Raw genomic sequence first — 18,288 nt, forward strand, 5'->3', positions numbered from 1 at the left:
TTTTTTTTTTTTTTCCCCTGCCTTCTTTATAATGGCATTGCTTTATTTGAGTTTGAAACAAAAAAAAAAAAAAAAAACCAACCCAAAAAAACAACTAAAAGAAGCAGTTTTGTAAATGATACTCAATTCTGGTTCTGAACCTCTGCTTGGCTAAGCTTCACTGATCTTTCATTTAAATTTATACTGCATTCCTTTAATAATGTGGATGGGTTTGCCTTCTTGCTTTTCTTTAAAAAATAATCTTACTCTGCTTTGTGGCATTTAACAACAGAATCTATTCAAAATGTTAGTAAATGAACCAAATTTTAGCTGAATGTCATCCAGATACTATTTGTAGATCCTTGCTTGTAATCCTATGGTTGGTTTCTGTGGGCTTCTAGCTGTAGACTGAATAGAATTAATGTCTTCCCGACTTGTTTCTCCAGAAAGACTGTGGTTTTCCTCCCTCCTATTTCTTAAAAAAAGGAAAAATCCTCTGAAAAGAAAACAAAAGGCTGCTGTAGGAGCACAGCATCACTTTAAAAAGAATCACTTTCATTTGTTAACACTTGTCATGTATGACCTTAGAACACTTTGTTGTGTCGGAGGGGAGTATCTGATATTAAATGCAGGCTCTACTTTAATTAGCTGCACGCTCATACTTTAATACAGCATAATGTATTTACAATTTGATATGACAGGAGATAGAGCTGATTAGCAGTTTAGGGAATTAATCCTTCACTGAATACCTTGTACTTGCACTGATCGTGAGAGCTATTCTGAAGCTCCTTATATTTAAAATTGTAATCTATAATATCTCCTAAACCAGCAATTTTTCAAAGTTAATTATAAGTCAGTCAGCAGTTGTGGGTAATTATATGCAGACTTACTTTTTATCTTATATTTGTGGTGAATAATATATCAAATAACTTAGTGCACACACTGTAATCTGCATAACCCACCTAATGTATTTATTAATCTTTTCTGAAAAAGGAAGGGTAAAATGTGATCAAAGTACCATAAGCATGGAGAATACACACCACTACTTCTTCAGAAACTGCTACCAAGATTGCAGCACAAACCATGAAACCAACCTTCCTCTCTGCCAGTTGTCACCAAGATCACTAGTGTCAACGAGAGCCTTCCTATTGCCGTTAATTGGCTCTGTAGGAAACTCTTTGGTCCAAAAGCACTTATGCTTCTGCCACATACACCAGCAGCAGGACAGAAGAAGTTTTGCTCAGCAAGAATGGGGCGGGCAATGGGCAGACGTGGGGCCTTGCGGCAGCAGACTCCATTTCTCTTTGTCCCAGCAGGGCTCCTTTACACAAATGCTATTTATACCGTCCGTTGCACAGGATAATAGGATTTGGCCCTCTGCATTAAGGTAATACCTGTTAACTATGATCTTTTCATTCATCAATCTATTCTAATGGGAATAATCTGTACGTATCAGGGGAACGGGAGAGGTTAACACCGGCATGTCGGAGTCAGCTGCCAGAGCACAATTATTGTACAATATGTCTCAGGTAGCCTCACAGGAAGTAGTCTTACAGGGTAATGAGGGTGAGCTTAACTTCTGAAATACCTAGTCATTTTCAAGATTTATTAAAGTCTTAAGTCGTTTTTTGCCCCATTTTGAAGCACTCCATTAATAAAAAATAACTACAGTTAAGTGCATAGACTGCCTTTACACAATGTTCAGTGTCTCAGAAGAGTAGCTTTTAGGCAACATAGTGTTTTTGTTTTGTTTTTTTCTTTTCAACCCAAGTTAGAGGCCTCTGGAACTGCATTTTGTCTTTTGGGGGACAAAATAGGTAACAACAAAGTACTTGTAACTGTGCTGTGACACAGAAATGCAGAAAATCTTGAGGGAAAACAGTAACATGAGCTCATGAGTAAATCCAGGAGAAAAAAGTAGCTAATGTTAATAGTGTGTCAAGCCTAGCCTTTAGAGAAAGCTGGTAATCCAACAGGTATCCTAAAATTGACATATTCTGCTCTACCTGATACTCTGCATGTTCTTTGCTATGAACATACCAGTAGCCTTCGCTATTTCTGGGAAATGCAAAGTAAAATGTTCATGTTGGACAGTTGGAGTGAGTAGGACTAAAGGGGAAATTGCCTTTATATGACTGGTAGTCCCAAAGAGCCATACATACTTCAGCAAATGGGGTGGGAAGTCAAATCACCCAAAATGCCCGGCCAAAGATACAACCACTTCAGACATTTGAATTTATGTCTAAAACTGAGCTTCGAATGAGCAGAAATGAAAGTAGTAGGCCGTAAAAGTAATCCAAAAAAAGGAAACCTGTATCCCCAAATCTTCCAGCTGGAAAGAACTGAGGGACTTCTGTATGAGAGACACTGAAACATCTAAAAAGGCTTCAGCTGCTACCTATAACCAAATATTTCTTTGGTTGTAATTGCGTGTTTTCAGTTTTGTAATTAAAGCACAATCCTCAGATCTTGTTGAATAAACCTTAGATGGCATTGTAATTAAGCCTGCCTTAAGGTGACATGCAAGGTGAATGACAATGAAATGGCAAACATGAGGCACGCTAGTTTTGGAGAGGCAGCCAAGCTGGAGTAAAGCAAGATGTGCCGGCAACTGTGAAACCAGGCTCAGGACAGGCTTTGCACAGGGCCAGCCTGGAGGCTGCTGCTGCCACACACCAGCTTTGGGAGAAGTTAGCTGTCTAATGAGCAGAGATACTCCCACATCTTTGGACAAACCCAAAGTGTGAAATGCTGGGGCATGGCCAAAGTTTTGTCAAGTCAATAACGACATTACAGTGTGACATGGAAAGTTCTGGTGCCTTTGTTTTCAGTGTTATTACGTGGTTGAGCAGTCAGAGAAACTGCTGCATGTCCTGAGAGAGGCTTCTCAGCAAGTCTAATAGGCTAAAGGGGAACTGCATTGATTTCAAGCCACAAACTGATTTTTTGTCTTTAAAATTGTTATTTAACAAACATCCTCAAACTGCTATAGGACAAACTGCACTCAGTCACTCTATTTCACAAAGGAAACCGCTGACTTTCTCACTGCAAGCCCAATTCTGTGAGGTGCTGAGGATACTCAGCCCTCCCTCACCCCAGGATTGAGCGGGAATCAGGTTTCACTCAGCATGTTCAGGTGCACTACAGGACTAATTTTAATAATTAATCTATTCCTTTTTTTTTTTTTCCTCTAAGTGGTTAATCAAAGACAAGGGCTGATATAGGAACAGCCTCTGCTCATAGCATCTTCAGGGAATCACTTCTCCTTAAAGATATTCTAAAAGTATTTTAGCGTTCTTAAATTCTTGAAACATGGTATATTTAAGAACAAAGGTAGGAAACTTACATTTATGTGAGATGGACATGAAATAAGGGCAATTATTAGGATCCCATGGAATCAAGATTCTGTAGATATGAGCAAGTACATTCATGTATCTGTATAATCCAGTATAATCTCCAAGGAGCCATGAATCTGGACAAGCTAGGTTTTTATTATACACCTGTGACTGAGTTTAAAGGGAGGATGGTAACTGTTTGGCACATCTCTCTTAGGAAGAGTCATCAGAATTTGGGACTTTGGAGTGACTTCTGGCCCTATTAAACCAATGGCAGAACTCCTGTTGAATGGTAAAACTCCCATTGCCTCCAGCATTGTCATGGCTTTACCTCTAACATACATCATAGATAATGCCAGTCTCAAGGCACTCAAGTCTCAAGTCCATGGGCAACAGTGGATATTGCTGTGGGTTTCACCCTGCTTATTAGCACTTGCATGTATCATGGATGCACACTGTGAAATTTTCCTGGCAGCTCTGTTTTGGGGATGTCCATGGTATGGTTCCCATGTTCACAACTGCGATGCTGGTGGATAAAATATACTGCTTTTGGCTTGGATGGGCACACGCTTCACTGGGTAAAAAACTGGCTGGATGGCCGGGCCCAAAGAGTTTTGGTGAACAGAGTTAAATCTAGTTGGTGGCCAGTCACGAGTGGTGTCCCCCAGGGCTTGGTTTTGGGGCCACTCCTGTTTAACATCTTTACTGATGATCTAGACGAGGGGATCGAGTGCACTCTCAGTCAGGTTGCAGATGACACCAAGTTGGGTGGGAGTGTTGATCTGCTCGAGGGTAGGGAGGCTCTGCAGAGAGACCTGGACAGGCTGGAGCCATGGGCTGAGCCCAACTGCATGAGCTTCAATAAGGCCAAATGCCGGGGGCTGCCCTTGGGCCACAACAACCCCCAGCAGCGCTACAGGCTTGGGGAGGAGTGGCTGGAGAGCTGCCAGTCAGAGAGGGACCTGGGGGTGTTGATTGACAGCCGGCTGAACAGGAGCCAGCAGTGTGCCCAGGGGGCCAAGAAGGCCAATGGCATCCTGGCTTGTGTCAGCAATAGCGTGGCCAGCAGGGACAGGGAAGGGATCTGACCCCTGTACTCAGCACTGGTGAGGCCGCCCCTCGATTCCTGTGTTCAGTTTTGGGCCCCTCACTACAAAAAGGACATCGAATGACTCGAGCGTGTCCAGAGAAGGGCACCGAAGCTGGTGCAGGGTCTGGAGCACAGGTCGTACGGGGAGCGGCTGAGGGAACTGGGGGGGTTTAGTCTGGAGAAGAGGAGGCTGAGGGGAGACCTCATCGCCCTCTACAGCTCCCTGAAAGGAGGCTGCAGAGAGCTGGGGATGAGCCTCTTTAACCACGTAGTAAGTGATAGGACAAGAGGGAATGGCCTCAAATTGCACCAGGGAAGGTTTAGACTGGATATTAGGCAGCATTTTTTTCCAGAAGGGGTTGTTGGGTGTTGGAACGGGCTGCCCAGGGAGGTGGTGGAGTCCCCATCCCTGGAGGTGGTTAAGAGTCGGATCGACATAGCGCTGAGGGATCTGGTGTAGCTGGGAACTGTCAGTGTTATGTTAATGGTTGGACTGGGTGATATTCAAGGTCTTTTCCAACCTAGACGATTCTGTGATATAACAGGCACACAAGGAAGAGTTCAGAGCTGTCTGGCATCGTACAAGCCCTAGCATCAGATCTGACCCACCGCCAGAGATCAGTTTGGATAATTTCCTATTGTAAAGAAATTCACAGGAGAGAAAAAGCAATTGCAAATTCAAAGAAATTTCCTGGTGCATTCTTAATCATCTTGTCAACAATACAGTTTTGTCAAAGGAATTTAGCCTAGGGAGCTCTATTCAATCAATCACACATATTTTAGGACAGGATGGGAAAAACTGTGTGGTGTTAACCTACCTCCAACTAGAGCTAGGATGGCTCTGTAAATTTGTTTGCAGATTTGCATCCCTACTTCTGTCTCAACACTACGTCGACTAACTGAACAGTGTACTTCTGCACAGTCTTCTGTAATGAAGGAAAACTGCTCAGTGGTGGGCATGGGTAGTGTAAGATACTGCTGCTTTGGCTTCTACTCCTAGTGGTTCTGGGACCATCGCAGAAGAATTTCACCCATCTGCAGTTTGTAGAAGAAAATAATAGTCGTATGCATATCAAGACATAATATTATTTTTCTAAGATGAGGATCCAGAAGAGCACTGAGAAACAATCTCATCTATTGTTTAAGCAAATTACAAACTTCTCTGTTGATTGGTAACTGTATTTTGCAAACTAAGTGATAACGTAAAAATGATCATGTAGGTCCTAAAATGCTAAATGTTCCAAGCTGTTGGAGTTCTGCTAATAGCACATTGCTTAGCAACTGCTATATTTAAAATAGGTCCTTAATTCTACTGTTAAATGTACGTATTTTACATACTGGAAGAATAACATAATGTTCTATCCTCAAGTAAATATGATATTAGAGCTTCACACTGCATGAAACTCTCTGTGTAGGTACAGAATGACAGTTATTTTTAGTTGAGCACTGAATGGTATGAAATACACAAAATTTAATAAAGCATGCAAAACATCTGCCTGCAAATAAAAATATTTGCACTCATGTTGAAGAGTTGTAGTTTCTTTCGTAATTAATTACAATTAAATTGTAAGATATCGAGTGAAGTGATATATCATCATTTTGTCCCATCAAGGTAGCTGACAGCTGTCAAATTTGGCAACTAAGAAATCTTTTTTTCCTTCCTCCCCCCTCCCTTTTTTTAAACAAGACAAAAGAGCAATTGAAAGCTCAGAGGGAAATGGTCCATCTTTCATGGCTGTAGCTCAGTTAGCACCTGGACATCTGGTAAAATGAAGCAGATAAGGACAAGAGGCATTCAGGAAAATTTGAATGTCAGTTCATTAGCACTAAAAGACATTTAGTGTTTTAGACTATACTTTCACCAGGAAAGGCTTCCTGACTAGGATAGCTTTTCTGATTAAAACCAGAAAGGACACCCCTGAACAATGAAAATCCCTGTGGACGGGGCATTTATTCAGCATGTTGGAGACACGGGCACAATTTTCTATTTAATATTCAGACTAGGCTATGACCCACAGTTTCTCCATCCTCTGTAGCAGCTATTCACTGCTATTGCTCTGTTGGCCCTGCTGGATCTATTCCATGCCATATAAATAATTAAATATTCTCTGGAGCAGGGAGACCTGGATCTCCCTCATCCCCCAGTTCCTCATCCAGAACTACCGAAAGACAGTTTTATTTTTTTTATTATTATTTTTATTTTTTTTTTAAACAGTGGAGTAATTGTTTAATATAAGACTGAATTTTTGAGGCTATTTCTAATACACATGTATTTATAGAATGAAAAAGGAATCTGTAATTTTATATGATATTCTTGTGTAAAGGATACACTCCAGCCTTTGAAAAGTTATTAAAACACTTCAAATATCAGTCTTTTAAGGCTCTCTAGAGTTACAAAGAAGAGAAGGTATAAGAAAGAGGCAGCTAATTCTAAAGATTCAGACATACTAGTTCTGATACAGTCTGAGCACTTTACATTCAAACTTCAAAAACGAAACCCCCAAATCATTCCCTTTTCCTTTCTTAGTCTCTGTCTCAATAATTGATGAAACCATCTATATGCTGATGTCAGATCTCACAAAAAAGAATGAGAAAATTTCTCCTGCTGCTCTCTTAGGCATATACTTGAATTTTTTACATATATCATATTGAATTTGGCTCTTTCAAAAAATGTCTGAAGTTCAGAGCAGCTGTATCTGTATCAGTCTTTACAATGACCCTCATTATGAGTGTTTGAATTAATGAGCTTGTGATGGTCTGAATTCTGCCATAGAGAGCAATACATTTCTGTCTTTCTGGCTGTATGGTTAATGGCTGGGTAAAATGACAACATTCAGTGGGTCATCGTTATTCCAGTCAGGGGAGAACAGAAATAAGCTATTAACAATACAACAGTTTAAGCTTCAAAATGAAAATGTATGCTATATTAATTGCATAAAATTGGACACAAGCTGGCAGTCAAACAGTCTGGGTTTGTCTCTTGACTGATTTATCTCATTATGATGTCCCCAGTGAATACACCTTCTCAAATTCTTTAGGTATACAACAGCAGTCTTATCTGGGAGTAGAAAATGTAACAACATTAACAAACCTCCTTTAAGGCTATATTTTGGGGAAATATTTTCAATAACACGGGACTTTGTGATTCTAAGATTTTAATATTTTTACTTGTTTTAAAAGTTAAACCATAGCTAAACCTTGTCTCAGGAAATACGTAATTTTCACATAGGGTTGTTCTTTATATATGCATACTTCAAAGTTCTTTTAGATACCTTAGGCTGTAAGTTTAGACTCAATTAAATGTTGCCTTTATATTTTTAGAATACTTATCTCAAGCTGTAAATAAATAAATAGATGGGGTTTCTATATTTTTCATCAGAGTAAACAGCTTCTCTAGCTTCTGGATTTGATGTTGTTTCTTATTGGATTGTAAAGCTAATCACATACTAACCTAAATATTTAGCCTCAGTTCTACAGCCAAGGGCAGGAGGGATGAACCAACAGAACTGCATCTGACCTCAGCTGTAAATGTTAGCCCAACTAGATCTAGTGGTAGGACTAGAGTCTATCTTGCTTACACTGTGATTAAGTACTAGATTTACTCTTCTCCTCTTCCAAGAAGATTTTGAGAAGATGTATGTACTTGGGAGTTGGTAATGACATAAATCAGGCTGTTTAATGAACTGATTCCAGGTGCATCAAAGGTTTCAGACTACATGTTTCACCTCTCCTATGGTTTCTTTGCATAAATGCAAACCTGTCTTAGGCTGCAGCTGGAGACTTATGCAGGAGACCTGCAGAAGTATTTTTACCTAGCAAAAAGGAGCGAAAAAGTTGTATATTATCTTTTAGCACAACTAACTTGAGTGAATGGATGAGCTACCAGGAGGGAGGCAGCATCAGGAGCATGACTGAGATGTCGAGTCTGACAATGGCATATATTTGCTATTTTGGAGGCATGAATAATTGACAGAAAGCTGTCCATGCCTTCCACACTGCCAGATCCTCTAAAGGATTTGACCCTTTGCTTTTTAGAAATGTTCATGTTTCTGCTGTGGATGTGGTCATAAAATCCCATGCTGTGGCTTAGCTGTCTTTCTCAAAGCCACAAAAAGCTCTTTCAGTGACGGAGATTCCCAAACAGAGTATTCACGTGCAGTTACTACTGGGAATTTAAATTTGTTTCGCTAAATGCCTGTGAGTGATGAATGAGAGGGCGGTAGAATAGCAGAAGAAAGCCTGATTTGAGTGACAAAATATGTAGTGTGGATGTAGTCATTATGTAATTACTAAAAAAGTCCAAAAGACATCATCAATCTATATAACTAAAGCAAACTTATGGTGTCCTTTCAATTAACAATTTAGGGTAGAGATATATGTTTATAGTAATTGTGCTTATAACAAGGAAATGCAAAGAATCTCCAAGACAATAATAAGCAATCAGAAAAAAAAAAAAAAAAAAAGACTGATTCAGACACTTGTGTGACTTTCCTGAAAAAACCCCAAACCACTAAGGTTAACATACATGGATCCATTCAAACAGTGGGCACAGTTTATCTTGTTAGGAAAGGAAGATTCCTGGGACATTAACAGACACCGAACTGTGGAATGTTTGAGGAAATCTGCACAGCCAGTTGGCACCTGTGGGTGCTCTTCCCCTTCCCCTTGGCATCCATACTCCCTCACCTGCTATTTCTGCTTTCTTCACACTTGACAACAGAGGACATGCTTGGCTTTTCAAGTCTAATGTCTTTTCAGTGCATCTGAGGGAGAATTCGACATGCTTTTTCTTATAACACCCCTAAGCTGAATTAAAAAAAACCACCCAACCCTTTTATATGAAATATCCTTCAAGGGTCTTTGAGACCTGTGTGATGAATTTGTTCTTGTGTAACAACATAAGAGCAAGAAATTTTCATTGTGTAGACTAATGGCCACAGCCTCTTTTTTCAAGTATTTCCAGGGATTTTAGAACAGGGGTTTTAATGACAAAGGAAGTGAAGGGAAAACCTTAATTTCACATCAAAGCCCTGGTCTTGCTGAGAAACTGCATCCATTGGGTATGACAGTACGGAAGCTGTGGCTTGGACATTAAAGCTGGTCCTGTCCACTAAACAGGGCAAGCAAGTACTTTCCAACTCAGTGATTATTTAGCACAGCAAGGTATTGTTGTTGCTGAATAACACTGCAGTTTGAACTAATCTGTTTCAACCAAAATTGCAGACTCAGTCTTCAATTCCACAATATAATTAATTATCTCCGCTTTATCCACAATGGCATAAGAAAGGCAACAGAGACAACTTTAACTGAAGTCACAGAGGGCCTAATGAAAAGGGGACTATTATTCTTTCATAAAGAATAATAAATCCATTGCTAGTCCCTGTAGGAAATTTATTCCCACTAAAAGGGAAGACTGGGGAACAGGAGTAGATATAAAAACATGTTTAAAACAGCTATTTTCTGAAAAACGCACAGTAAACAGTGCAGAGGATAATTTTCTCATCTATCTAAGGAGCATAACTAGACATTTATCATGAATAACCCTTTGGAAAACCCAGAATTTTCCAAATCATAAATATTCACTGAAAATGTGAGATGGTGATATGGTTTCTTGTGATGGAGGTCAGAGGTCAAACAACTTTTTCAGTAGTAATCCTTAGAATATCAAGAAATATCAGGAGTAACAAACATGAGCTGCTTCACTGAAGAACAGGAATAATAATGTGAAGAAGCTCAAAAATGCAGTGTCCTCGATTATACCAGTGTGATGTGATTGACCTCAGAGGTTTTTTTGTTTTGTTTTTTTTTTAAGTGGGAGCAAAGGACTATCAGATCATGCTCAATATTGAAGTCTGGGAAATGTAAAACTTCAAACTCTTTGACTATTTACTTTTCTACAAGAAAGATGTTCAGTTTGAATGGCCTAGATTAAGAACATGAAATTTGTGAGTATATGAGAAAACAGCAGAGTAATGGATTTGCCAGGAAATTTTTCTGCATTGATTGCAGCAGTATTACTAATCCTGAATCAACCTAAATGTACGGAACTGAATAAGTATTAGAGCTGTCCAATAAGATTTGATGAATGCACTATTCCATTAATTTTACCTTTTTTGTTGAATAAATTATTTGACAAATAATGGTAAAATTCATCAAATAAATTATCTGATGAATATATTTTTTAAGTAATCGACTAGCTCTAATGAATATGCAGGCAGTTCCTTAATGAAAAGCATTACTCTACTGTTAGCCCACTTTCATCACTCATATGTCACTTTTTTGTATTTTGCAACTGCAATCTGTATATTTTATTCATTTACCCATTCATTTATACATGGGAAGTTCAAAACAGTATGGTTAATCAATCACTGCAATTCTTAGAATATTTTTGCTTTACAGTTGATTATTCATTACATTTATTACATACTGGAATGCTTAATAAAAAGAACTTGGCTTTTCTGAGGACACCTCTCCCAAGAACTATTCTTGGCTTGTATGTCCCAAGTCAAGTTTACAGGAATGCTCTGAAAATTGCAGGGTCCATTTATAAGCCATTCTTATAGTTGCAAACACTACAATTATCAATTTTTTCAAGAAACTGGAACTTGAAGCCAAGCCAGACACACCTTCAAGGTCCCCAAAATACACATTGGAGGAGTAAAACAGGGAAGAGCGTACAGGATCTATCTCCTTGCTGCAGAGCGCTAGGATGTTTGGATAAAAGCCACAGAGAGAATTATTTGGATGATGTTCAATTCTGGAAATGTTCCAGCCTCAAAGAGCAAGTCTGTATTTTATTATTACAGAGGTGGTCTCAACAAATTATACTGATAACAAATGATACTGATACAGTTAAATGGCAAATTGCACCTGTTAATGTTACAACATGTCGCACTTCTGCATCCTGTTTCCTCACAGAGGTATGCCAATTTATTGTGGCAGTGATAGTGGGTACAATGGTCAAGCCTGCATGACTGTCAGTACTGCAGAGGTGCAAATCATGTTATCATGGGTGACTTTGAACTTGCTGCATGAAGCTCAACAAAACAGATTTAATGGGAGAAGATGGTTGGAGAGAGCTATATTAGAATTGTTGTCTAGAGCTGCACTTGGAGTAGCAGCAATTCTCTTCCAAATTTTCCTTTTAATGGCTTGTAGCCTTTCATAAGAACAGCATTAACAGTCTTTGCCCAGCCCTTCCAAACGTCATTTCTACTGCCAGTTAGACAACTAATATATAGCTGTCCCTCACAATAGGTACAAGTGGAGGGACTTATACTGTCTTCAGAGTTTAAAAGAGGAAGTTCCCCAAAATGTCAGCAATGCAGAATAAAATGCTTACATGGGTCTGGTCCCAGTCAACACAGAGTGTGCTGTCCTGCCAGGGCGGGGGAAAACCATATATAAATCCTCCACAATGGGAAGGAGTTTGTTATTGGCTGACATTATGTGCTCACCAAAACTGCAGCCACATTACCCTGAAGATAAATGGTTATTTTCATTCTACACACTTCTTATTACAGGGAGAATATTATTGTAAGAGTGTATTACAAAAGAAAAGAAAATGTTCTAGTTGTTGGGTGGGTGTTTTTTTTTTTTTTCTCCTCCTCACTTTCATACCTTTTATCTCTGGAGCTTATATTTGTATTTGCCTCAGTCAGGCATGGCTTGTGGTGTATGTGAATGTCCCTTAAAGCTTGTGATAAACTCACTTTTCTATGAAAAAGTTTAAATACTTGTTATAAATAATTTCTCCATACTTGTATGCTTTGATCTAATCTACCCCATAGTTTTAACTAAAATGATTGTAGTTCTAAAGGTTACAAGCATTAGGAGGAAGAAATAAATTGTAGAAATTATCTTCAGCTTGCAGCTTGCTTTAAAGGTTTAAAATGCCTTTTCTTTGCTAACTACATCTGAAGAGTTTCTGACATATGCTTTCATGTACAGTCACCAATCTAATAATAATATTAATTTTTAGATGGGATCAATAAGACTATTACTTTGCACTTAAGAATTCTGAAAGAACCTTAATACTAATAAGCAAACACCTTCAGAAGTAGTGTTTCTGCTTAAGCAGTCAGAGGAGAGAACATAGTTTGTACTCCTGATAAACACTCGAGCTCCCTATGCTCCATTATTACTGCAGATATGAAGCCCAAGGATGTGTTTGAAATGGCACGCCCTGAGACAGAAGAAGATCACTGGGTACAGAACTGGTTCTGTTGTTCATCATTTACATGCTGTCTCAAAGGCATGTTACAGTATAATCCAAACCACAAATCTCCTGAGTCCCCATTCATAGAAACTGAAAGCACCATGTGGGTACATGGGCATTTGTGCTAAGAATGACTTTAATGTTTTTGTGCAAGAATCAGATTTGTGGTGAACAGCTCTCTAGAGATTTGGAATCCAAACTCTCCAGGCTATCTTGGAAAACCTGCAAACTCAATGCTATTAATAGATGAAGCTCAGGGTTAAAGATAAATTTGAAGCTGCCAGATTTTGCAGCTTTCTATATCAGGGTTGTGGTGCCCTATCTTGGTTATCCCAGAATAAAAATAACATTTCCTTCTCAGAGTCCTTAATTAGCATTTTTTTTTCTTTAATTAGCTGTGGGCAGAACAGAAATCTTGGAAAGAGATTGGTTTTTGAATTTGAAAGAGTGGTACTACTTTGGAAAGAGTTTAATCTTTGTTACGGTGGTGCCCATGCAGTATGCTTGACAGAAAAACTGGACAATGGAAACAGAATTACCACCAGCAACGTGCCTTCCACAGAGCAGACACCTAGCACCAACTTCATCTTTTAGAGTCAGTGCCTATTTTCATAAGGTTTCCTATATTTTCCTTAGACCATAACCTGGATAGAGTGTGAGCAAATTACCTATCTCCCTGCACTCTTTGAAGACATCCCTCTTGCAGTTCAGGCTTCAATTTGCTATCACTCCATCAAAGCAAGCTGTCTAAACACAAAAAAAAAAAAAAAAAAAAAAAAAAAAAATCACACAGCAGATGAAGCAGCTTGCTGTAAGTGGGTTGCCTTTCGTCCCAGGGCTCGTAGTGCATGATTATGAGAGATAATAATATGCAAATACTGTGAAAACAAGCTATCACAGAATACTTCCATAACATACAAAAAATAGCAAAACAACCACAGGGCTATTTGCTGACCAGCTATAGCTCACTTAAGCTTCACTTAGGCAAAGGAGTGGGAGAAGAAAAAAACCTGTCTGGCTTCTATCCTCATCCATAGGAGGACTGCATTGGTGCATAGGGCCCGTATCAACTTCTATCACCTCACCTTTTTCATTTAATTTGCAGGGATTTCTGGAAGATCTGGAGTGCTCAAAGAATGGCTACAGGTCTCATCTTGAAGGATTTGCTTCTGTGGCCAGCTAGACTTACATCAAAGCTGCTGCAGACCTGCTCTGCCTCTGTACTGTGTACCTAAGATCCCTCATCCGTCACAGCTCACACAGAGCTGAAAACAAGGTTACAGATGCATAAATTTGGGGCATGTTGTTTATTTTGATAATGCAGTTTTCCTGTGCTAACAGTGCAGTGATACACTACTGCCCATAAATCTTCACCTGAAGGCAGATGAGGAACAGGAATGAGAGCAAAAACAACAAAAAAGATCCAACCCTGCTGCCTTCATGGAAGAAAGAGATAACTTAAACCTAAGAAGTGTAAGAATTTCTTAGTAAAGGATGGTCTCTCCCCCTGATTTTGTTTTACCACAGTAACCTGTTGGCTGTCAGGACCATCTGACCCCAGAAGCACTGAGCCAAGGGAAGTTATGGTGCATTGCCTCTCTGGAATTCTGCTGTGCTCACCAGGAGGGTGAGATAGGGAGGTATCACCCTGCAGTTGCATCTGTCAGGTTGCTGCCTGCCTATGCACAATCTGCGGTAGAAATCTGGGGTGGAACTTCATGAGAATTACACATCCTTTATTCAAGCTTTGAAATAGCTAATATGTTGAAATAAAACTGGTTTACCATCATCTTGTGTGTGTTATGCATTGCCACTTCTTTTTACAAATCCTCACATTTATCACCAAATAGCTTAAAAAGCCACAAAGGTTATAACTGACTTGACCGTAGATGTCATGAGGCCTCTCTATTGTAGCTTCTCCTCCTGTTAGCTCCAGCTATTGCCAGATCACTGTCAACCCAGTCATACACAATAATGCCCCATTACAGTTGGAATGGTTTGTTAAACTTTATAGCACTTAGAAATGCTCCCGAGGCACCAAAATGCCTCGATTCAGAATTGAACATATAATACCTGCCAAATTTGCAGGTTTGAAACCACTTCCAATAAGAATTAAAAAGGCCCTCTTCACAGCTGAAATAGGGCTATCAATACTTGACTTGTCTGCCCATGTGAAATAGCAGGTTCTTTTCTCTGACGTCGCAATTTAGTTTAAAATAGCTTTGATGATGACAGGGTACACGCGAGTGATAAAACCATAAAGATGACAGTCTAATCTTACAAAGATGACCGATCACTGATAAGAGATTAAGTCACACAACATTTGAAAAACCAGATTATCTGTCTGCTAGGATAGTGTCTGTGTACACCTCCTGCTGAGCTGTGCTGAGATGCCAGCAACATACAAAGATACTACTTCTTAAAAACCAGAAGTGTTTCACAGAATTTCTCAAACCACTGGGATAAAAGCAATAAGCAAGCAAGCAAGGCGTTCTAATCTTATACTGATTTTTTTTTTTTTTTTGGTCAAACATTCATTTTTCAGGCTAGTAAAGTATTTAGATGTACAGCATATAAATAATTTAGAGACACTATAAAAAGGTCTAAATTAGCCAATTCTGCCCTATAATTAGCACTCACAGCTATGCTGGCAATGGGCGGGTGATTATTAAACACCTTTTATTATCATTTTTATGTACTACAGTAAAAAATGAAAATTATACTTACAAGAATTATTAGACATGCTGGTCCTATAAAACTCCATATAAAGTTATTCTTTGTGCTGAGCCAACATCTGAAATGTAAACAGCAGAAAATGACTTGAAATGTGCTATTGTGACTATTGCATCCTTATGTATGTTGATTTGGACACAGAAACAGTGACTTACACTTCTGTGGTGCCATAGTACTTGTAGCCCAGTGCAGCAGAGATTCCAACGACCACGGCTGGACTGACGTAGCCAAAGACATAGAAATTCTTGTGCAAGAAACCCTTGTTGTAGATGACTCCCATAACTATAAGGTAGAGGTGAATACCTTCAATGCACATCCATGCAAAAGCAGCTAGAAGGAAATAATGGAGTAATCCAGCAGTAATTGAACAGAAGAGCTAGAAATTCAATAAGAGAAAGCAAGAGTCATAATTCTATCAATATGCCTCGGTTAATGTAACAGCATAAGCACAGCAACCTAGTGACTCTAAAGTGGTGGTCCAATAGCCCAGGTGTAATGCTGACTGACAAAAACTTGGCCTACACCCATGAGCACACTTGTTCATTAGTGTTTTCTGTAGCAACTGGCAAAATAAAGAGACTAAATTAAACTTTTAAAATTGGTGCATGAATTCCCAGAAAAACTGTATAAACAAATTGACAAATTGACAAAGTTGATCTGATCTAGACAACGTTCATTTTTATGAATTTGATAATAGTGTAATTAAGCATCACAAGGAATTATTTCTGAAATAATGTTTGTTGCTACAAAGTGTTTGCAAAATTATATTTCTCGATCAATCAGTACTGGAGTACTACCTGAGGCATAGCAGCTCATATTTTTTCAAGTAATTTAAAATCCTTTCAGCTACTTATAGTAGGAGTATTCTGATAATTTATGCATAATTGGTTTCCTAAAACTAACATGAGGTGCAAAAATCAACACCAAACTTGTGTGAAAAGCAAGAAGGGCAGCTCAAGACTTCACATGCAGAAAGGAAAGGGGTCTTCCAGCCGACAGTGCAACATCGTAAATGCCAGCCTGGGACTGCAGCTCTGGCCTGGCTTGTAGGGAAAACTCATACCGAAAGCCACCAGTGTAGCTTTGTACAGCATCCAAACAGATGTGAACAGTGAAAATGCTAAACGTATTGAGACCACAGCCTCAGTTAAAGTGACAAAGTTTAAATGAAACCCACAGAGCAAAGTCAATATACGCCAGCTCAGATGAAGGCCCTACTTCTTTAAAAGTCCCTTTTATATTTTCTATTACTAGCCTGGGAAGTCACTGTCACTAGAATATTCATACTGACACCAGGAAATACTGGAAGTAGATGGAAAAATCACATCTTATACTGTATATTTACAACACAAAATCAAGATACAACTGAAAACTACCCACCTTATTACTGTTCATATTAATTCCAATCAGAAAAATAAGTTCCGCCAGGAAAAGGCTGCAGCAGAGGTTTTTGTGAATTGTCGTTCTAGTGCTTTGAATTTCACTGAAGAACCAGAACGTAAAAATGCACATGGAGAGGCAAATCAACGAAATAATTATTCCTAGCTGAGTGATTCTTGTGAGAATGTTATAATTTGTAACACCCTGGGGGAAAATTATAATATAATATTTAAAAGAATAGCTTTGTACTTTCTCAAGAAAGACTTCATTCTATAATAAATTTCTTCTTTTCTACAAAATATTAATCAAAAATATTTGTAGAGTTTTACCGCAAATGTACACTTTGGATAATCTAAAAAGTATTGTTTTTTTGTGGGACAGATATAATTCTAGGGAAAATCAGTAATGCACTGTATATATTCCTGCTCTTGCATTTTCTGATATTTTTTTATCAAAACTTTTTATTAACATCAGTATCTCCTATTATGATTTCAAAATCAGATCATTTTAGTGAATGACAAATACACTGACAGTAGGACATATATTAATATGACATGAACATTTTCTAATATAAAAGGACTTATCACAGCGGTGACTTAGATAAGCAAAATTGAATAACTGAATTTGCAACATGATCAAAACAAGACTCTGAAATAACAATCACTTCAAACAAATGCTATTCAGATATGTAACATGAACATTCTCCAGAGAAACACAGGCTATTTTAATATGGGATGTGAATATTTTCTGTATAGGAATACAGTTATATTTGCTGCTTGGTATCTGCACAAAGAATCTCTGAAATACATGACTGTGCATCAGCATAAGGATAGTATTCAGTTGACCATAAAATATATACAAGTATTTTTTTTTTTTCTAAATAAAGGACCAGAGATTATTCTCCTCCCAGCCTTCCTTTTCAAAATAACTATATAAGTACCTGCAGAGGTTTTAAATTTGAACTGAAGACTTAGGATGCTATTTAGCAACCAGGAAACAGCCTCTATCAGCATGAAGTTCACAGTGTGAGAGGACTCTCTCAATACAGTATATTCATGCTGATACTCTGCTTGCTGTCAGTTCTGATACCTTATAAAGCTGCCTCCTGAGGCAGAACCTGAGCTCTTGCAGATCCCCATACAGACCCTGGAAATCTATGGGCCCTCTCTTATATTAAGAGGCACGCACATAAACTGAGTGGTCATTCTCACAGTTTTGTGCTGGTCATGAACATCCGTGTTTAATAGTCATAAACTTCAAATTGATTATGCTGTTATAAACTCTCAGGAGACAATTTCAAGCAGATTTAATGATGCCAAGGTTAGACAAATGGGTGGCAAAGTTTTGTGATAGAGAAATATAGGGCCATATGGTTACTGACCACCAATGAATGCCAGTTAAATCCCATAGCAGTCTTAAAGCGGGATTTAAAATTAAAAGCAATGCACCAAAAATAAGCACAACAGACTGTGTATTTGGAACGAGATACTTTGCTGCATCACTGCTCTGTAATACTGCAGAAAGGACATAAGGAAATTCAAACACATATGGGA

At 38.6% G+C, this 18,288-nt stretch overlaps 1 protein-coding gene across 2 annotated transcripts in view; it reads right to left on the reverse strand.

The window, feature by feature from the left end:
• The window catches only part of ADGRL4 (adhesion G protein-coupled receptor L4), a 77,446-nt gene that overhangs the window by 5,312 nt on the left and 53,846 nt on the right, over positions 1-18,288 (reverse strand). For both annotated transcript variants that reach the window (XM_026854390.1, XM_026854389.1), the window contains 3 exons: positions 16,736-16,939; positions 15,511-15,731; positions 15,350-15,416 (listed from right to left, as the gene is read on the reverse strand). In XM_026854390.1, coding sequence (XP_026710191.1) covers positions 15,350-15,416; positions 15,511-15,731; positions 16,736-16,939 — 492 coding nt within the window. The remainder of the gene's footprint in view (positions 1-15,349; positions 15,417-15,510; positions 15,732-16,735; positions 16,940-18,288) is intronic.

This window comes from Athene cunicularia (assembly GCF_003259725.1).
Source record: "Athene cunicularia isolate RWA chromosome 8 unlocalized genomic scaffold, athCun1 chr8_part1, whole genome shotgun sequence".
In the NCBI taxonomy this organism is placed as follows: Eukaryota; Metazoa; Chordata; class Aves; order Strigiformes; family Strigidae; genus Athene; species Athene cunicularia.